This window comes from Malania oleifera, chromosome 10 (genome assembly GCF_029873635.1).
Source record: "Malania oleifera isolate guangnan ecotype guangnan chromosome 10, ASM2987363v1, whole genome shotgun sequence".
In the NCBI taxonomy this organism is placed as follows: Eukaryota; Viridiplantae; Streptophyta; class Magnoliopsida; order Santalales; family Ximeniaceae; genus Malania; species Malania oleifera.
In genome coordinates this window covers 61,430,696-61,447,665 of record NC_080426.1, presented here as the reverse complement: position 1 = coordinate 61,447,665, position 16,970 = coordinate 61,430,696, and the positions used below count along the sequence as shown (strand labels likewise).

Below are 16,970 nucleotides of genomic sequence, written 5' to 3'. Positions count from 1 at the left end.
CATGTTCGGTTGACCAAATTTTGACGTTTGGTCGACCAGATCAAATTTCAACTAAGAGTTCGGTCGATTAGCGCATTGGGAATTACCCACGTGCCAGTTCGGTCGACCGTGCAGTGCAAGGTCATTTTAAAAGTAGTTGACTGAATAGTCAACTGTTGACCCTGGAAGGTTCGGTCGACCGAAAGTCTATGTAGGTTCAGGTTCAGTTGACCAAGCATATTAAAATTGTGCATTTAAGTCCAGAATTTTTATTCAAAGTCACACCTGTTCACATAAATATAACTTCTAAGTTACAGGGGACTTTTCATGAGATATTTTGGGACTTAAAGTCAATTTATGGTCTTTGAGACAGTCTACGGTCTTGTGGCTCCCTATGGTCAATCTATGGTCCTGTCTGAGCAAATAACCATATCATGCAGATGCATGCATTATTACATACCAAATAATAAAAATAAATGCAATTACAAAAGAAATATTATGTCTTCCTCTTCTCCTTTGCTCTTTGACATCATGGAATACGCTAGATTTGAGCTTTAAGTCCTGTCTTGGCTTCCATATTCTATTGATCTTATGTGTGACCTGGATTATACATGTTCAGCACTTAAACACACACATAAGAAACATTTGTGTTTTTCAGTATTGAAATAGAGATCGGACTAAAAAAGGTAACAATTATCAGTAGTGATAATCCTGTTATCAGTTGCAAGTCAACAAAATATACTCACTTTTAAAGGGATGATTGAGTTCCACAATTGATTATATGGAAGGCTTGGATTAATTTGAGCGTCCTTATGAGTAAGATAATTGTAAAGACTTTTTACTATGAAATTCTGGGTTGTGGAAAGCTCGCACAAGCATGAATCGATCTTCCCCTGCTAATCATGACATTGTAAACCAAATTAAACAACTCGATAAATTTTTTGGCCTCCTTACCTCTAACATATTTGTTAAATGGGATATCCTAGAACAACCTGTTGTTGTGGAAGCTAAGCAAGTCAGCCACTACATCATTCCTCTGTTTAGTCGCTATGAAGATATTCGGGTATAGCTCCTGAAGGGTGGATTTTGCTGCCCATTTGTCAAGCCAAAATTTTGTTTTCTTGTTTTTGTTTTTTTCCCATTCCCTACATTGATTCTTAGATTATCCCAAACAGTTGGCATAAGATTGATGATACTTTTCCATGGGCTCCACCCAGATCCTCCCGAACTTAACTGCGGGTACTAATCGGATACGTTGTACTTAATGCAAATTATTAATTTCCAAAAATCGTTGTCTTCTCTATCGAACTGCCATATTCATTTCCCCAAAAGAGTTTCGCTCATCATCTCTAGGTGTTTAATACCCAATCTGCCACAGGATTTAGAGCAAGTGACTAAATATCATTTTTCCAATGGATATTTAAAATTTTCCTCTATTCCTCTCCAAAGAAATTTTTTTTGCATCCTCTCTAAAGCCTGCTCTATCTTCTTAGGTAGGGAAAACATTGACATGGAATAAATGGGTTGATTAAAAAGGGCTGCATTAATAAGGGTCAATCTACCTCCCATAGAAAGAAATTTAGACTTCCAAGGAGTCAGCTTCCTCTCTATTTTTTCCACCACTGGGTCCCAAATGTAGTGAGAGTTTGATTTAACTCCCAAAGGAAGACCCAGATACGTTGTAGGGAGGGAATCAAGTGGGTTCAAAGATTCAAAATCCTCTATAATTCTTTCTCTAAATTCTCTCTACACGCATTTTGAGTTCTCTATTTTCCACCAAGGATGAAGGTCAACAGTTTTTAGACACTTTTTGGGAACAAATCCAGTGGAGGTGGGGTGGATCTCGAGCTCATTGGACGGCATGTGGCTATAAAGCACAAATTCAATAGTTAAAATATCTTTCGCTCACAACTATCGAGCCAAAATATAGTATAAAGATCCTTTTCAAATATCAAAAACATTATAATAGGTAATCCTACTATCACGGTTGCATTAACACATGTGGTCCAACGTCAAATACATGAGAAAAGTCGTGTATATAGCCTCGTGTAGCTGGTGAATAGAGTCTTGACTAGTCATTCTGAACTAGAGCGGACGGGCTCATGAAAAGTGCTATCAAAACTAATCCCACAAAAGCATGTGGAACCGAAATACTGTATTGCGTGGTTTTCCCTGATTGGGTGCCAAGAATTAGTAGGGAGAGCAAACTAGTCATTTTAAGGCAAAATGAAACCCTATAACTATTTTATGATGACATATATATGGACCAATTATGTATCATGGAATCATTCAAGGACCACCAAAGCTTTAACCCTTTTAATGGCCTAGGGCAGTAGCCTTTATAGACTAGGAATTAAATTGTAGCAGTCCATGTGATCACAGCAATTTTCACTAGCCCCTTTATGGAGGGATGGGTCAAAAGAGAACCATAAGGAGAAGAACCTAAATCAACATATGCTATGGTCCGGCGGAATGTCCTATTAAGTTAATACAATCACTGTGTGTGTCCTTGGAAGCTGCAAAATGATTTGCTGTAGGTTATGAACCATATCCGACCACCAGAACGCGAGAAAGATTGCCCATTATGCATATATGTCATCAAGTAGTAATTAAGTAGTAAGTACTCCCAGCGATTCATTTCAGTAATATCGAGGAACTTTCACTAATCCAAACGGAAAAAGAAGAAAAAAAAAAAGGAGTTTTAATCTATCAATGGCTTTTGATTAATCATTCAGAGTGCAATGCTGATAAAATTCTGTGGAAACATTATTGCAGGTATTATATATTAGAGAACGTACGTACAAGTGCTGTACGAGGCCACTTGAGCATGCACTTTCTGAATTAATTAGTTAAAGAAATTGATATGGAAGCCTCCATTGACATCATATACATATCTATATTGCTGGAAGATCTACGTAATGCTGTCACTTCCAGTTGATCTATATATATATTTCTGTTTTGGGAAAAAAACACAAAGGAAAAAAGAAGCGGTAAGACAAAAGGAACTTATTCAAAGAGAAGAATCAAATTTCCTTTAGATTTTATTATTTTTTTTTAAAGAATATGGGAAAGAAATGCCCGAGAAAAATTTTTTCCTTCTTTTTCATGGAGAATATATATGTGGGGTGAGCTTGAGTTGGCCTAACTGATCTTTTCAAATTACAGCAAGCTAATGAATTTTTGTTTATTATATGTATATATATATATATATATATATATATATATATATATATTTGTGTATAATCTATTTGTTAACACTGTTTGGTAATTAATAATTAGCGTAGTCAACATTTTAATTAAAATGCATGACCTCATGGGTTTTCTTTAGTATATCTAAAATTTACTTTGGCATATAATATTCTTAATGGTAAGTTATTTGAATCTAACCCGAACTCGTTTATAAAACAATGGGCTGAAATTGATTTTGAGTGTTTCTAACATAATCTTGTCTAAATTCAGCCACCCATAAATCCAATTTAAACATATTATACAATTTATATGAATCACGATACTTTATGAATTTCCAGTTGTGTTGTTATATACTTTTTTTCCTTGAAAAAGAATAAAATCTTAGGGTCTCTTTAGTTATGAAAAATAGTTTTCATTTTATCTTAGTTTTTCAAAAAATTACAAAAAAGTTAGCTGATTTTTCATTTTCACAACATTTGTATGATATAAATGAATAATTAAAAACAATTTTGACACTATTTGTCTAAGGAAATAATTTTATTTTCTATTTCTAATTTTTCAAATAATTACAAAAATACCACCTTGTTTTTTAATTTTTCAAATTTTTATAAAAAATGTAGAAGACATCCTTTCATAATTCTTTTAGATATCTAAGTCTTACTTTGCGTATGGAAACATGAAATTTGGATCTTAAACTTTCATTTGTATTGATTATGCATAAAGTTTCTAGTAAATCCATGCAAATTCAAATTCGTTCCCCAAAATTCCTGATTCTAAATGTTACCTTCCATAAAATTATGAAAAATTGAAAAACAAGTTGTCTTTTTTTTTTTGGTGATTATTTTGAAATCTAGAAATAAAAAATAAAAAATTATTTTGAACATTTAAACAAACTCTTTATTTTTTACTTTTTTGTACGAATCTTAAAAAATAAAAATTAAGTTAAAATTTTTTACAATTTGTTGAGAAACTAAAAATTAAAAATTAAAAAACATATTTCACAACTATACGAGCCCTTAATATACATGATTATTAATAATAAACCCTTTTTTGTTAAAAAAATGTTTCATTTTTTAGTTTTTTTTCAAAATCAAAATACCAGTACGTTGTTAAAGCATCCAATGTATATTTAGAAACATACAAAACGAATATTAATGTCTAATATAAATATAATATCCTGCCCCCACAGGTATGGCGCGGTGGAAAGACATTAGCACGTAAGAAGGAGAATCGGAGGTTCAATTCCATGAAAATATACTTACGGAACCAGCGGTATCTGTGGATAATGAGAATTTACTTTATGAGCTAGCGAAGACTGTAAATGGTGAGGGTTTGTTCTGTGAGTCAGTGAGGACCGTGGATGGTAATGGAGGTGTGTCCCGGGGGTTGGGTTGGCCGAACGTCCAACTGATGCACGGAAGCCGAGTCCGCATTCCGAACTTTACCTGATCAGCGAGACCTAGGGGGAGGACGATGATCCGTAAGTTTGGTGCCGCACCAGGGGGTCCGAAAGGCTTGTTGGTGTCGGGAGTCCAATGTAATAAAAAAAGATACAATATCCTTTAATTCTTCATCTCACTTTAAGCATAAACATTACATATATATATATATATATGTATTTATATATATTTGGTTAATTTCTCTAATTAGAGTGTTGATTTCAATCCATATGGAGAGAGGCGCCGGCCTAAAATTGGGGAGAAAGGGGCCCATGATGGAGTGGTGACCGGGGAGGGAGGGAGGCCTCCAATTGCGGACAAAATTACACCATATGACAAATACAGTGAAATAAAGTATTTAATTATAAATTATTATATTTAAAAAAATAAAAAATCAAATCAAATATTTAGCAAATATATGCTGCCTTAGTTTCAATATTATGTATTATTATATAAAATAAAGTCTAGGTATAGAGTGAGGGGAGAGGAATGTTTGGAAGTCGCTCCAGAGACCAAAGAGAGGTGGGTCTGTCAGATTTTTCTCAATCTTTGAATATAAAAAGAAGGTTCATAACATGGAAGTAATGATGACACACAGAGACATTGGGGCAGTATCAGAAGGGTCTTCCCTAAACTGATCACTGCATATTAAAATGATTAGGTTATTTTTTTTCTTTTTTTTTTTTTTGTTGAGGCAGGTGAGCTGGTCAATTAATTAATTTATACTTTAGTTCAAAAAAGAAAAAAAAAATCTGATGAATACATGGTTAATTAATTTTGTTCGATCTGCGCTGATTTTACACTTACGGAAAGGCATTTTTAAGTAACTTTTCTTGAACAGGAAACAACTCAGAAGATATGTAGATTATATATTATATAAAATAAACTCATTTAATTTGTAGTTTGCACTTTGCAGAATATGCATCAACCTCATCATGGGTCAAAACCAGCTTTTCGTATTATATATATGGAGAGAGAGAAAGAATGAGAGAGAAAGATCCTTTGATCAGTGGATGAAGGTGATTTAAATGGCTGCTGCGGTGTGGATAAGACACGAGAGTGTTGAGATAGAGCTGGAAAGAAGGTCAAGACCATCATTCCAGTGTCCAACTCTGCTGCTGGCTGGTTATCAGCATCATTATATATAATTGATTAGTGATGCCGACCCAACCCATTGGCATTCATTCATTCATTCCCTTCCTTACCAATATGGATCTGTTCATTGTTAATCAAACAAAACGCACTAAGAAAATACTTTTTAATATATATACACAACTTAAACTCACTAACTGCCGACAACTAGAATTATTGAACTAAACCAGCTACATTGAACACACTAATATTGCTGTATTATACATTAATTAAGGATACTGGTGCTGATTAATTGCTCACCCGTCAAAATATATATATATATATATATAAAATCTTTTTGAAGCCAAATAATTAAACTTCATCAACATCAAATTAACGTTAAGTTCACAGTAATTAATATTACCAAATGAGAAGAGAGAAAAATAGAGAACCAAAAAAAAAAAAAAAGCAAACAAATTAAGCAAATGTATCTTATATGTTAGTTCTGGGAATTCATCCATTCATATATTTAACCATGTGAAAAAGCAAAAGAAAGGGGAAAAAAAAAAAACAAGTGAAAAAGATACTCCTTGGCAATGCTTGTCTTCTTTCTTTACCATGATCCTCCACCCAACATACCATTCCAACACCCAGTTGATGAACTCCCTCCCTGCCCCTTATTCTGATCAACTTCACTAGCTGTGGTGCTTGAAAGTTGCTTCATTTCTCCAAATGGAAACATAAGCCTTCCACCATGTTCTTGAATCCCTTGAAGGCCTGAAGTGCTCCCGAACCTATTACCAAGTCCATCAACTGAAAAATTAAGGGTTGGTTTGTATTCTTGAAATGAAAATCCCGATGGGTATAACGAATTACTCGAACTTGAATCCGTCATCGGCAGTGGGACGAAAGAGTTCAACCCTCTAGGGGCAATTCCAGTGGTACTCCTAAGCAGCTCCAGGGCTGGAAGGGCAGATGAAGTGGAAGTAGTAGTAGTAGCACTAGAAGGGTTATGCTGATTGATGCTGCTGCTTTCAATTTTGGGTGCATGGACAAATTGGGACAAACCAAGATAATTAGGCACTGTGGCTGGAAAGGTGAGGTTAAGATCTTGGCATTCATGGATCCTAGGGTTTTGATGAGGAGATGAAAAATGCGAGATGCTTGGTGGGTTCAGATCGGGGATTTTTACGCACGAGGCCGGTGACGATGATGACGATGTTGTCAATGTTGATGATGATGGTGATGATAAAGTGGATCTCTTGTTCTTTCTAGAGCCCCCTCCAACAGGAACATTTCTTAGAGAGCCACCTTCAGTCCAGTACCTCCTGCAAGTCTTACAGAAGTACCTTGGTTGGGTGAGACTGTAGTTGTTGTAGTAGCAGAACTTGGTGTTGGTTGAATTGCACCTTGGACAGTTCAAAGCTTCCTCCTTCTGAGGCCTTGCCCTTCTCTCTAACAGAGGCCTAGAACATGGATTACTATTGCCACCTATCTGTTCCATGGGCTTCACCAGTTCAGAACTACTATCCTGTAAGAGAGAGAGAGAGAGAGAGAGAGAGAGAGAGAGAGAGAGAGAGAGAGAGATTCAACAAGGAAAGGGATCAACACTAAGAAATTAATCCACAATAGAGAGAACAAATAGAGAAAACGAACAGACAGACAAAACAAGATATATATATATATATATATATATATATATATATATATATATATATAGCTAGCTGGAGCTTTTCACTTGGATGATCATATTGGAAAAAAAAAAAAAGGTGAAGAAGAAGAAAGAAAGAAAAAAGTAGAACATTTCTAGTGATAACTAATCATACTTTTTAGTATCTTTTTCAGTTAATAAGCCAAAAGGAAGGAAGAAAAGTGCACTGCTTTCATGTTTCAAGAACATAGTAACAAAATGTTGAATTTGAAAAACAAGAGAAAAGAAAAAAAAAATACATATATTATGAGCGGGACTTGCACTTGCCAAGATCGAACATTAGTTCTCTGATAGAAGTAACTCCTAGAATATTGAAACCCACAACATGTTCTGAAAACTTATATTAGATTTAGATCGATGTGACCCAGTTTAGGCCAGAATGAATTGGTCGATTTTTTATTATGCAGTGGGGAGAAAAAAGATGCTATGCATATATAAAGCAAGAAAATTAATATCCCTACCTGCGGCCATTTATCAGTATCCATGAACTCAGATAGATGGAGAAAAAGTATAAAAAAAAAAAAAAAAGTATAGCTGATGTCTTCAGAGAGAGAGAGAGAGAGAGATCACGACCTTTAATTATCTGCAGCTGCTGGCCTTTAATGCAAGAAAGAATGTTTTGGGATTGTTTGTGCTGTGGCTTTATGCGGTGGCTTACTTTTTGAATGATGAAAAAAAGATGGTGAGGTGGTTTGTTTTTGACTACCCTGGGCCTTGCTATATAAATATTGTTTTAGGGTTATTTCATGAGGGGATTTTTGTCTAATTTTATTTTAATCCTTGAATTTTTATTTTTTTAATGCATGTGGGTGGAATTATGAGTGTGTACACTGGTGGGTTTCTCTTTTTTCTGACCCGGTTGCGGAGGAAGCCTGCGTTCATGTTCTTCTCAGGTTATTTTAAATATAAAAGTAATATTTTAGAAGGCCACCTTTTATTGGTTTTTTTTTTTTTTTTTTTCCAATACTTTATCTATTTTTCATACAATTACTTAAAAATTTGAATTATTAACTAATTTTATACCTTAATATGACAAAAATTATTATATGTCATACTTTAAATAATTAATTATATTCTTAAATCTAATTTATATGATTTTCGGTCAATTAATAGTTATCGAATGAAATTAAGTTTTCTTAATGTTGACTTTATAGGTCATATTCTGTTTTGATTCTAACAAATATTTTGGTATTTAATGTCTATCAAATTTGTGTGCATGTTCATATTGATAAGATCATATGATGGCATGAGATAACTTAAAGAATAAAGACTCAAAATATTCATTTGTTGTAATTTATATTAAGTTCAATTCGGGTCTATAATATTTAAGTAAGAATGGTCTGTAATAATTGATGTGCATCATGCATCTAGGGATTGATAAACTCAAAGACCTTAGAAAGACCCTAGGTCCTTATACTTACACTTAAGTTAGCCCCCATTATCACATATACTATCAGGGGAAACTATTGAATTGAAACAGGACTTAAGGTATAATGAAAATTATACCTTGGAGTAAAACACCTCGGTCGACTGAACTGTTAAATAGTCAGCGTGTTGACCTGACTTCGAGCGATCGAACCGAAAAGACTTTACCGTTTTCGGTCAACCGAACATTTACCTTGACTTTTTCCAACTACTCAGGTGCCCGAATATTAGTGTTCAAATCACCCTCGGGTGACCGAACATGTGAGTTCGGTAAGCCGAACTTGAGACCAGGTGATCGAACCTTTGACAGATTGAAAAATTGCCTTGGTCAGCAAACTGAATCCTCATTTAGGCACCCCAAACATGGAAAAATATTTTTTTTGATGTGTTTGTTTGGGCGATCGAACCTATGGTTCGGTTAACCAAAACTCTCGGGTTGGCCTAATTTTTACTGCGGTTAATTGGGATTAAATATGGTTAATTTTATTAAACTATTTTAAAACAAATATAATTATTCCCTATGTATCCCCAACGGTTATAATTTTGGCCCTGCCTATATATATGGGTTCATTTGCTCAGATTAGTAATGGATTGACATTTGATTAGTAACAAAATCCTCTGAAATTTTTCAAAACTTATTTTTTCATACAAAGCCTACACTCTCTCATATAATCATTCCTTTGCTAAATCAATCTTTGTGAGAGTTCTTTAAGTGGTTATACATTATTCTCATTTGCCAGGAAACTCTCATTGTGTTGTATATTTGATTTTCGTATTGAGAGTTGAGCATAAGGTTTTTCCCCCAAATTTATTTAATAAATCAGTGTGTGGGAAAAATCTTGTAACTAGTGAGTCTTTGCATCATTATTGCAAGACTAATTGAGCTTGTATTTTTTAGTGTGCAAAAATCTTTTCACAAGCTCATTTTTCGAATATCTCTTGTGCTTGAATATTAAGAAAATATTTTTTAGATATATTTGGAATTCTCTTAGTGAAAATCTTTGAAACCCTAAACTGTGATTAAGATATACATTTATACGTAGTTTCAAAGATTAGCTTGTTGATACACTTTTTTGCTTGATTGGATATAGTCATTACTATTGAGTGTTGATTGCACACATATAACATTGAGCTTATTGTTCTTACATTATTGGTGTGCATTGATTAATACTGGTACAAATCTGCTTGTTTAAGAAACATATAATTTGTACACATCTTGAATTGTGATTTGGTTGTATTCCAGGCGTGATTTGAGGGGTTGTTAATCCAGTCGGAAGGATTGATTGTAAAGGTTGAGGTTAGCCCTACGTTAATTTGATCTGGTTGTATTTCGGTGCCGCTCCACCTGTGAAGTGTGGCTTAGTGTAATCCTTGTGCTTGTGAGCCAAGGCGGGGATGTAGGCCTTTTGCTGAAACTCAATAAGATATCCGATGTTATCTCTCTTTACCTATTTTACCTTGCATGCGTAATTAGCTTACTTGTGTAATTTAATTTCAGCATATATATTGATTTATTTTATATCTGCACTAGATTGACCCTAGGGTTGTGTAATACTATTGTTGGTTAATTGACACAGAGGAGAAATTTTAAAAATATCAATTCACCCCCCTCTTGAGATTACAGTAAAGCTAACAATTGGTATCAGAGCCTAGTAGCTTAGATTTTAAAAAAATTTTGCAAAAGATCTAGATGGCTCATAACACTATAACCCATCTCCCTGAGGGACCCTCTTCCACATGTCCTTCGATTTTTAGTGGTGTTAATTACATATTCTGGAAATAGAGGATGCATATTTATCTTCAAAATATTGACTGGAAGGTGTGGAGAGTTGTCTCTTAGGGAAACTATGTTCCTATGAAATCTGATGGTGATCAACCAGAGTTCCTAGGACTGAAGAAGAATATACAAATGATGATATGAAAACTCTTAGTATAAATGTTACTGCCATGAATAATCTCTATTGTGGTCTTGATTTTAATGAATTTAACGAAGTTATGACATGTTCTTCCTCTAAGGAGATATGGGATAAGTTATAGGTCACCTATGAGGGTACTAGGGATGTTAAGGATAGTAGGATAGACATGTTGACTAGTGAGTGTGAAACATTTAGAATGAATACTGGTGAGTCCATTCAGAGCATGTACACTCACTTCACACACATTATTAATTCATTGCATGCATTAGGTACGACCAATCCCACGTATGAAATGATTAGGAAAATCCTTAGGGGTTTGCCACCTATTTGGGAAGCAAATGCTATGGCCATATCTGAGGGTAGAGATATTAAGACTATGTCACTAGATGATTTGATAGGTTCACTTATCACTTATGAGTTAGCTATTAATGAGAGACTGAATAAGTACAATAGAATGAGAAAAGTGATTGCATTAAAAACGTCTACTAATATATCTAGTGAGTGCAGTGAACCTGAATCTAGAGATGATATGGCCATGCTAACCAGAAAATTTAGCAGGTTCTTCAAAAAGAACAGTAGGTCATACAGAAAGTTTAGAGATTCAGTATTTGAGAAGAGAGAGCCTAGTAAAAGAAAAAAAAATTGAACGCTCCCACGTGCTACAATTGCAACAAGGTCGGGCATATCAAACCTGATTGCTCGTTGCTGAAAAAGGAGTCTATGAAAAAGAAGAATGTCATGAAAGCAAGCACTTCATGGGATAGACAAAATAGCAGCGATTCATATTCAGATTACAGTGACTCTAAGATTGCCAACTTGGGCCTGATGGCACGGGATGATGAGGCATTGTCTTCTTATTCCTTACTTCATATTATTCTGATGATGATTGTGATTCTGATAGCATGCCTGCTTTTAAAGAATTGCAATATGAATATATTCGTGTATCTAAATTGTTAAACAAAATGACCAAGGAGAATAATGTTGTGAAAAAAAATGTGAAAAATCGTCAAAACTATTTGAAATTGTACAAAATTCTCATGCCTCGATTCTTAAAAAAAAAAAAAAAAAAGATTTGAAAATTGCCGAGTTTGAGAGAAAATTTGAGGATAGCTCCAAAATTGTTTATAAATTTACTGAGGGCCAACGAAATTTTGAAAAACTTCTTGGGGCCTAAAGAAATTCTCTTAGCAAAGAAGGTCCTGGATTTAATGGTATTTAAAATGTGAGATGACTTGATCTTTATATAAGACATTTTACTAGAGAATCAAAATCCAAAATTCCACCTAAAGATCCTCGGTGTCGATTAATATATTTTAAATGCAAACAAATTGACCATATTCAGTTTGATTGTCCACTTAGAAATAGATATGTAAGAATTAAAAAGGTTTGGAGAGTCAAAGGTGATTGAGGCACTAACACCTATGGAACTAACAGAATTTGGAGACCAGCATTAGTTACTTAAATTTTCTTGTAGGTGTGCTTAAGATCGTCCTCATCTAAGGACAAGTGGTACTTGGATAGTGGCTTCTCACAGCATATGACTAGCGACAAGGCCAAGTTCGCATCCATCACTTCCAATGGTGGAGGATATGTGACATTCGGAGACAATGCATAGGGGCAAATCATCGATGTAGGTAAGGTTGGTAAGGAACCTTCCCTTGTTATTGATAATGTATTACTTGTTGATGGTTTGAAACATAATTTGTTAAGTATTAACCAATTGTGTGATAAAGGGTATAAAGTATCTTTTGAAAATGATAAATGCATTGTTGAAGAGTAAAGTAAATCTAATAGCAAAGTACTTTTTATTACTGAACGACATGAAAATTTGTACACCAGTTTTGATAATTTAGCTTCTCAACAAGTTACATGTTTTTCAGTAATAAATGAAGCTAGTTGGTTATGGCATAGACGTTTAGGACATGCAAGCATGGATTTGTTATCAAAACTTGTGAAAGAGGATTTGGTTAAAGGCTTACCTAAAACACCTTTTGTGAAAAATAAGATTTGTGATGCATGTCAAATGGGTAAGTAAACAAAATCAAGTTTTAAGAAAAAGAAATTCATATCTACCACTAGACCACTTGAAATGCTACACTTAGATTTATTTGGTCCTAATCAAGTTTAAAGTATAGGTGAAAAATTGTATGCCTTTGTTATTGTGGATGATTATTCTAAGTTCACATGGGTGCTATTTCTTTCTTATAAAGATGAATCACGTGAACAATTCACCAAACTATGTAGAAGAATTCAAAATGATAAGGGAACTGAATTTAAAAATGATGGCATAGAAAACTATTGTGACTTAGAGGGCATTTCGCATAATTTTTCTGCACCCAGGACTCCACAACAAAACGGAGTTGTAGAAAGAAAGAATAGGTACTTGCAAGAAATGGGTAGGACTATGCTAAATAAGCATAAATTACCCAAATATTTATGGGCAGAAGTTGTGAGTACTACATGTTATGTCATGAATAGAGTGTTAATCAGACCTTCACTTAATAGGATTCCATATGAATTGTGGAACAGCCATAGACCTGACATTTCTTATTTTCATGTCTTTGGTTGTAAATGTTTTGTACTTAGAGATAATAAGCACTTAGGGAAATTTGACTCTAAATTTGATGAAGGTATTTTCCTTGGTTATTCACTTAATACTAGAGCATATAGAGTATTTAACAAGATAACTTTAACAGGTGTTGAATCTATTAATGTTGTATTTGATGAATCTAATTTGTTTTCTAAAAGAGATGATAAAGATGATATTGATATTAGAAAAGGTTTAAATAAGTTATCTATTGAAAATAATGTGAATATTAATTCAGAAGCAAATGATAAATCAATTGAAAATGATAAAGTTAAAAGTGATGTTCAAGAGCTACCTAGGTGTTGGCCTTACATGGCTTAATACCCTATTTTGATGCTAACAAACAAGTGGATCTTAACATGCTATGTTAAGTGATGTATTTTCAATACTAAATGAAGAATGCAAGGTTAAAAAGTTCATGAGAGCTTGTACCTCAGATAAGGATGATTATATCAAGCTTGAAGCATGGATTCAAAAATGGATTTAAAGTTCAAAGCCTGAAGATCATGAGAGCATTGATATTAAAGAAATAGCTTCAAAGAATGAAAGCCCAAGTGATCAACATGAAAAGCTCAAAAAAAGATGAAACAAGTATAAAGGCCTCAAGGAATTCAAGAATTGAAAAAATCTAGGAAATTTCATGTAAGCACTTCAAAGAATTTCAATATGGACCTAGAAATCTTTGAACATACTTGTAAAATATTTTTATAAGGTCAAAAATTGTTTCAAGAAGGTTAGAAAATATTAGGTAAATTTATTGGACCTAGAAACCTTTGAACATACTTGTAAAATATTTTTATAAGGTCAAAAATTGTTTCAAAAAGGTTAGAATCATTTTTTGAATGAAAAGCACCAAAAAGATGATTTTCCAAATGCTCTCAATTTTTCTACATCCACATTGAGGTGCATTTTTCTCTATCAACAGCTCCTTATTTTAAAAAGTATTCAACATGAAAGTTGCAGGATTTTCTCTTAGATTTCATTTGACACCAAGAACGTCAAATGTGGAGTTACACAGAAAGGTTATGATCAAATGACTTAAGGGTGCTCGAATCTGACAGCTTGGTGTTACACTGACAGACGCCTATCCGTGTTCAAACAGACGACTGCCACCCTACTGTGTCTTTAATTTAACTGGATAGACAACTGGCAAAAATGGATAGTCATCTATCACGTAGCTGTTTTGAATTTTTTCATAACGGTCAAATTTTTAAATGAGGTTGCTTGGAGCTCAAAATTTGTAAAAACTTGGGGAATACTCCAGGACACTTGGGGATCAAGTTATACACTTTTTAAAGTCTATAAATAAGCCTCAAAGATCATTGAATCAAGGCACCAAGAATTCAAATTCTGAAAAAATTCAATGTCTCTCTCAAATTGCTCTCAAATTCTTAAGGCTCTCTCTTGCTCTCAAGCTCACATATTGTGCACGAATTCAATTGAATTTTAGCTGATCTTCTTCCACCAGAATTGTGCTACAAATTCTAAATCTTTCAATCATTGAAAGAATTAATCGGTGATATACTCACTTGAGCTTCAAGTTATATTCCATATTGTGATTTACTTTGAAGTATATTAGTTGTGCTATAATTGTTGTACTAACCAGCTCTTTGAGAAGCAAGTTTTTTGTATACATCTATTTGATCTTTATCTTGTAGATTGATGATTCCAAGGGTTGTTTGGATCGTTGGCTAAGCAAGGGGATATTGCTTAGAGAGGCAAGCTCTAGCCTAATTAAGGAGTGACCAGATGAAGGGTTATCGTTTGGAGAAGGCGGACTCTAACCTTACCTAATGAGTGTTGTAAAGGTTTTTTCCGCCCATTAAAGGAACAGGTTTAGTGAATTCTTTGGCGTTTTACCAAAGGTGAGGATGTAGGTTGGGTATAAGCCGAACCTTGTAAAAATCTTCGTCTCACTCTCTCTTTCCTTACTCTTTATTTTCAGTACATATTTAAATTGCGTGGATGGTTTAAATTTGAAAATCATATAAACTATGTATATTTGGAAATCAACTAAACCTTAAAGTTTGATTTTGATTTGGGTTGCGGAAACCAAAAGGGAGTACGTTGGTTGAACCATTCTTTGAGGAAACCATACGGGAGTACGTTACTTGGCTAAACATTCCAAAGATAAATTAACTTAAGAGGTTGTTTTAATTCTGAAGTTTGGAAAGAGTAATTGGATTTTATATTGAACATCATATTGAAGAAGAAATTTCATATATACAGGGCTTTGTTCAAAACTCACATTCACCACGGGACTGAAAACATCAAAAGCTGAAAGTTACATATATTATATTGATTGTAATTGGATGGTATAAAGATTTGTTTTATATTCCAAGAGTACTAAATCTTGAATGATTTCATCAATCTAATAGTGTTGCAGTGAACTTATATTTGGCAATCAAATTGGTTGTTGGTTTGAGCATTGTGGTTGATTGGCTTGACTAGTTTAATTATTTGTGTGGTTGAAGATTGAATGTTTAATTGTGTTTAATTGTGTTGTTGATTGATTGTTCAAAAGGAATCAAGTTCTTGTTTGATTGACAAAATAAATAAACAAGTCAAAGAATTGGTTAATTGGTTAAATATTAAAAGAAGTTAAGAACTTTAAAAGAACTAAAGAGAAAGTTTTCAAAAGCCAATTCACCCCCCCCCTCTCTCTCTTGGGAAGTTGTTCCTAATTTCAATTGGTATATGAGAGGGATTATAGCAAATCCTAAATAGTAGCTATAAAAAGATCTTAATAGCTAACTTAGGTGTAGCTCCCTTTGAAGAGGGACAATCTTCAACTAGGCCACCAATCTTTTGTGGTTTGAACTATACCTTTTGGAAAAAGTGAAAGCAAATATATCTTCAAACTATGAATTGGAAAGCTTGGGAGGTTATCATGGAAGGTGACCAAATTCCGACTAAGATAGTTGATGGAAAACAAGTCCCTAAGGATAAAATTGATATAAAAGACTTAGACTATAAGATGCTGTAAGTAAATTCTAATGCTATGAATGCTCTATATTGTGCTTTAGATGCCAATGAATTTAATAGAGTAATGGTTTGTAAATCAGCTAAGGAAATATGGGACAAGCTTGAAGTCATTTACGAAGGAACCATAGATGTTAGGGATAATAGGATCAATATGCTTTTATGATGAACCCGAATGAATCCATAACTAATATGTTTACTAGGTTCACTCACATAATAAATTCCCTAAATGCACTAGGAAAAACCTACACTACTCGTGAGATGATAAGGAAAATTCTTAGAGGGCTACCAACCGTATGGGAACCAGAAGCCACTACCATAACCGAACGAAGAAATTTGAAAAACACTTCCTTAGATGAACTTATAGGTTCTCCCCTTACATATGAAATGACAATGAATGAAAAGAATCGAAAAACCAAAAGCCAAGAATCTATAACCTTCAAAGCCTCAAACTCTAGTAGTGAAGAAGAAATGGATGAAGATGAAGTAGCCTTCATTATCTAAAAAGCTAGTAAGGATACTAAGAAGGGGAAACAAATTTAAAAGAAGAAACCAAAACTCCGAATCAGATGAAGAAGAAGAAGAAATTAACAAAAATAAATCTAAAAATAAAACTCCTATATGCTATAATTGCAACAAAGCTGGACATTCAAAACTGGAATGTCTCTACT

General features: G+C 33.9%; 1 protein-coding gene across 1 annotated transcript; it reads right to left on the bottom strand.

Moving 5' to 3' along the window:
- Nucleotides 1-6,140: 6,140 nt before the first annotated feature.
- On the bottom strand, nucleotides 6,141-7,953 carry LOC131166113 (dof zinc finger protein DOF2.5). The gene is made up of 2 exons (XM_058124410.1): nucleotides 7,851-7,953; nucleotides 6,141-7,209 (listed from the first exon to the last, which is right to left on the bottom strand). Exons 1-2 carry the CDS (start codon nucleotides 7,872-7,874, stop codon nucleotides 6,292-6,294), a joined length of 942 nt encoding a protein of 313 aa, XP_057980393.1. The 5' UTR covers nucleotides 7,875-7,953; the 3' UTR covers nucleotides 6,141-6,291.
- Nucleotides 7,954-16,970: the final 9,017 nt, after the last annotated feature.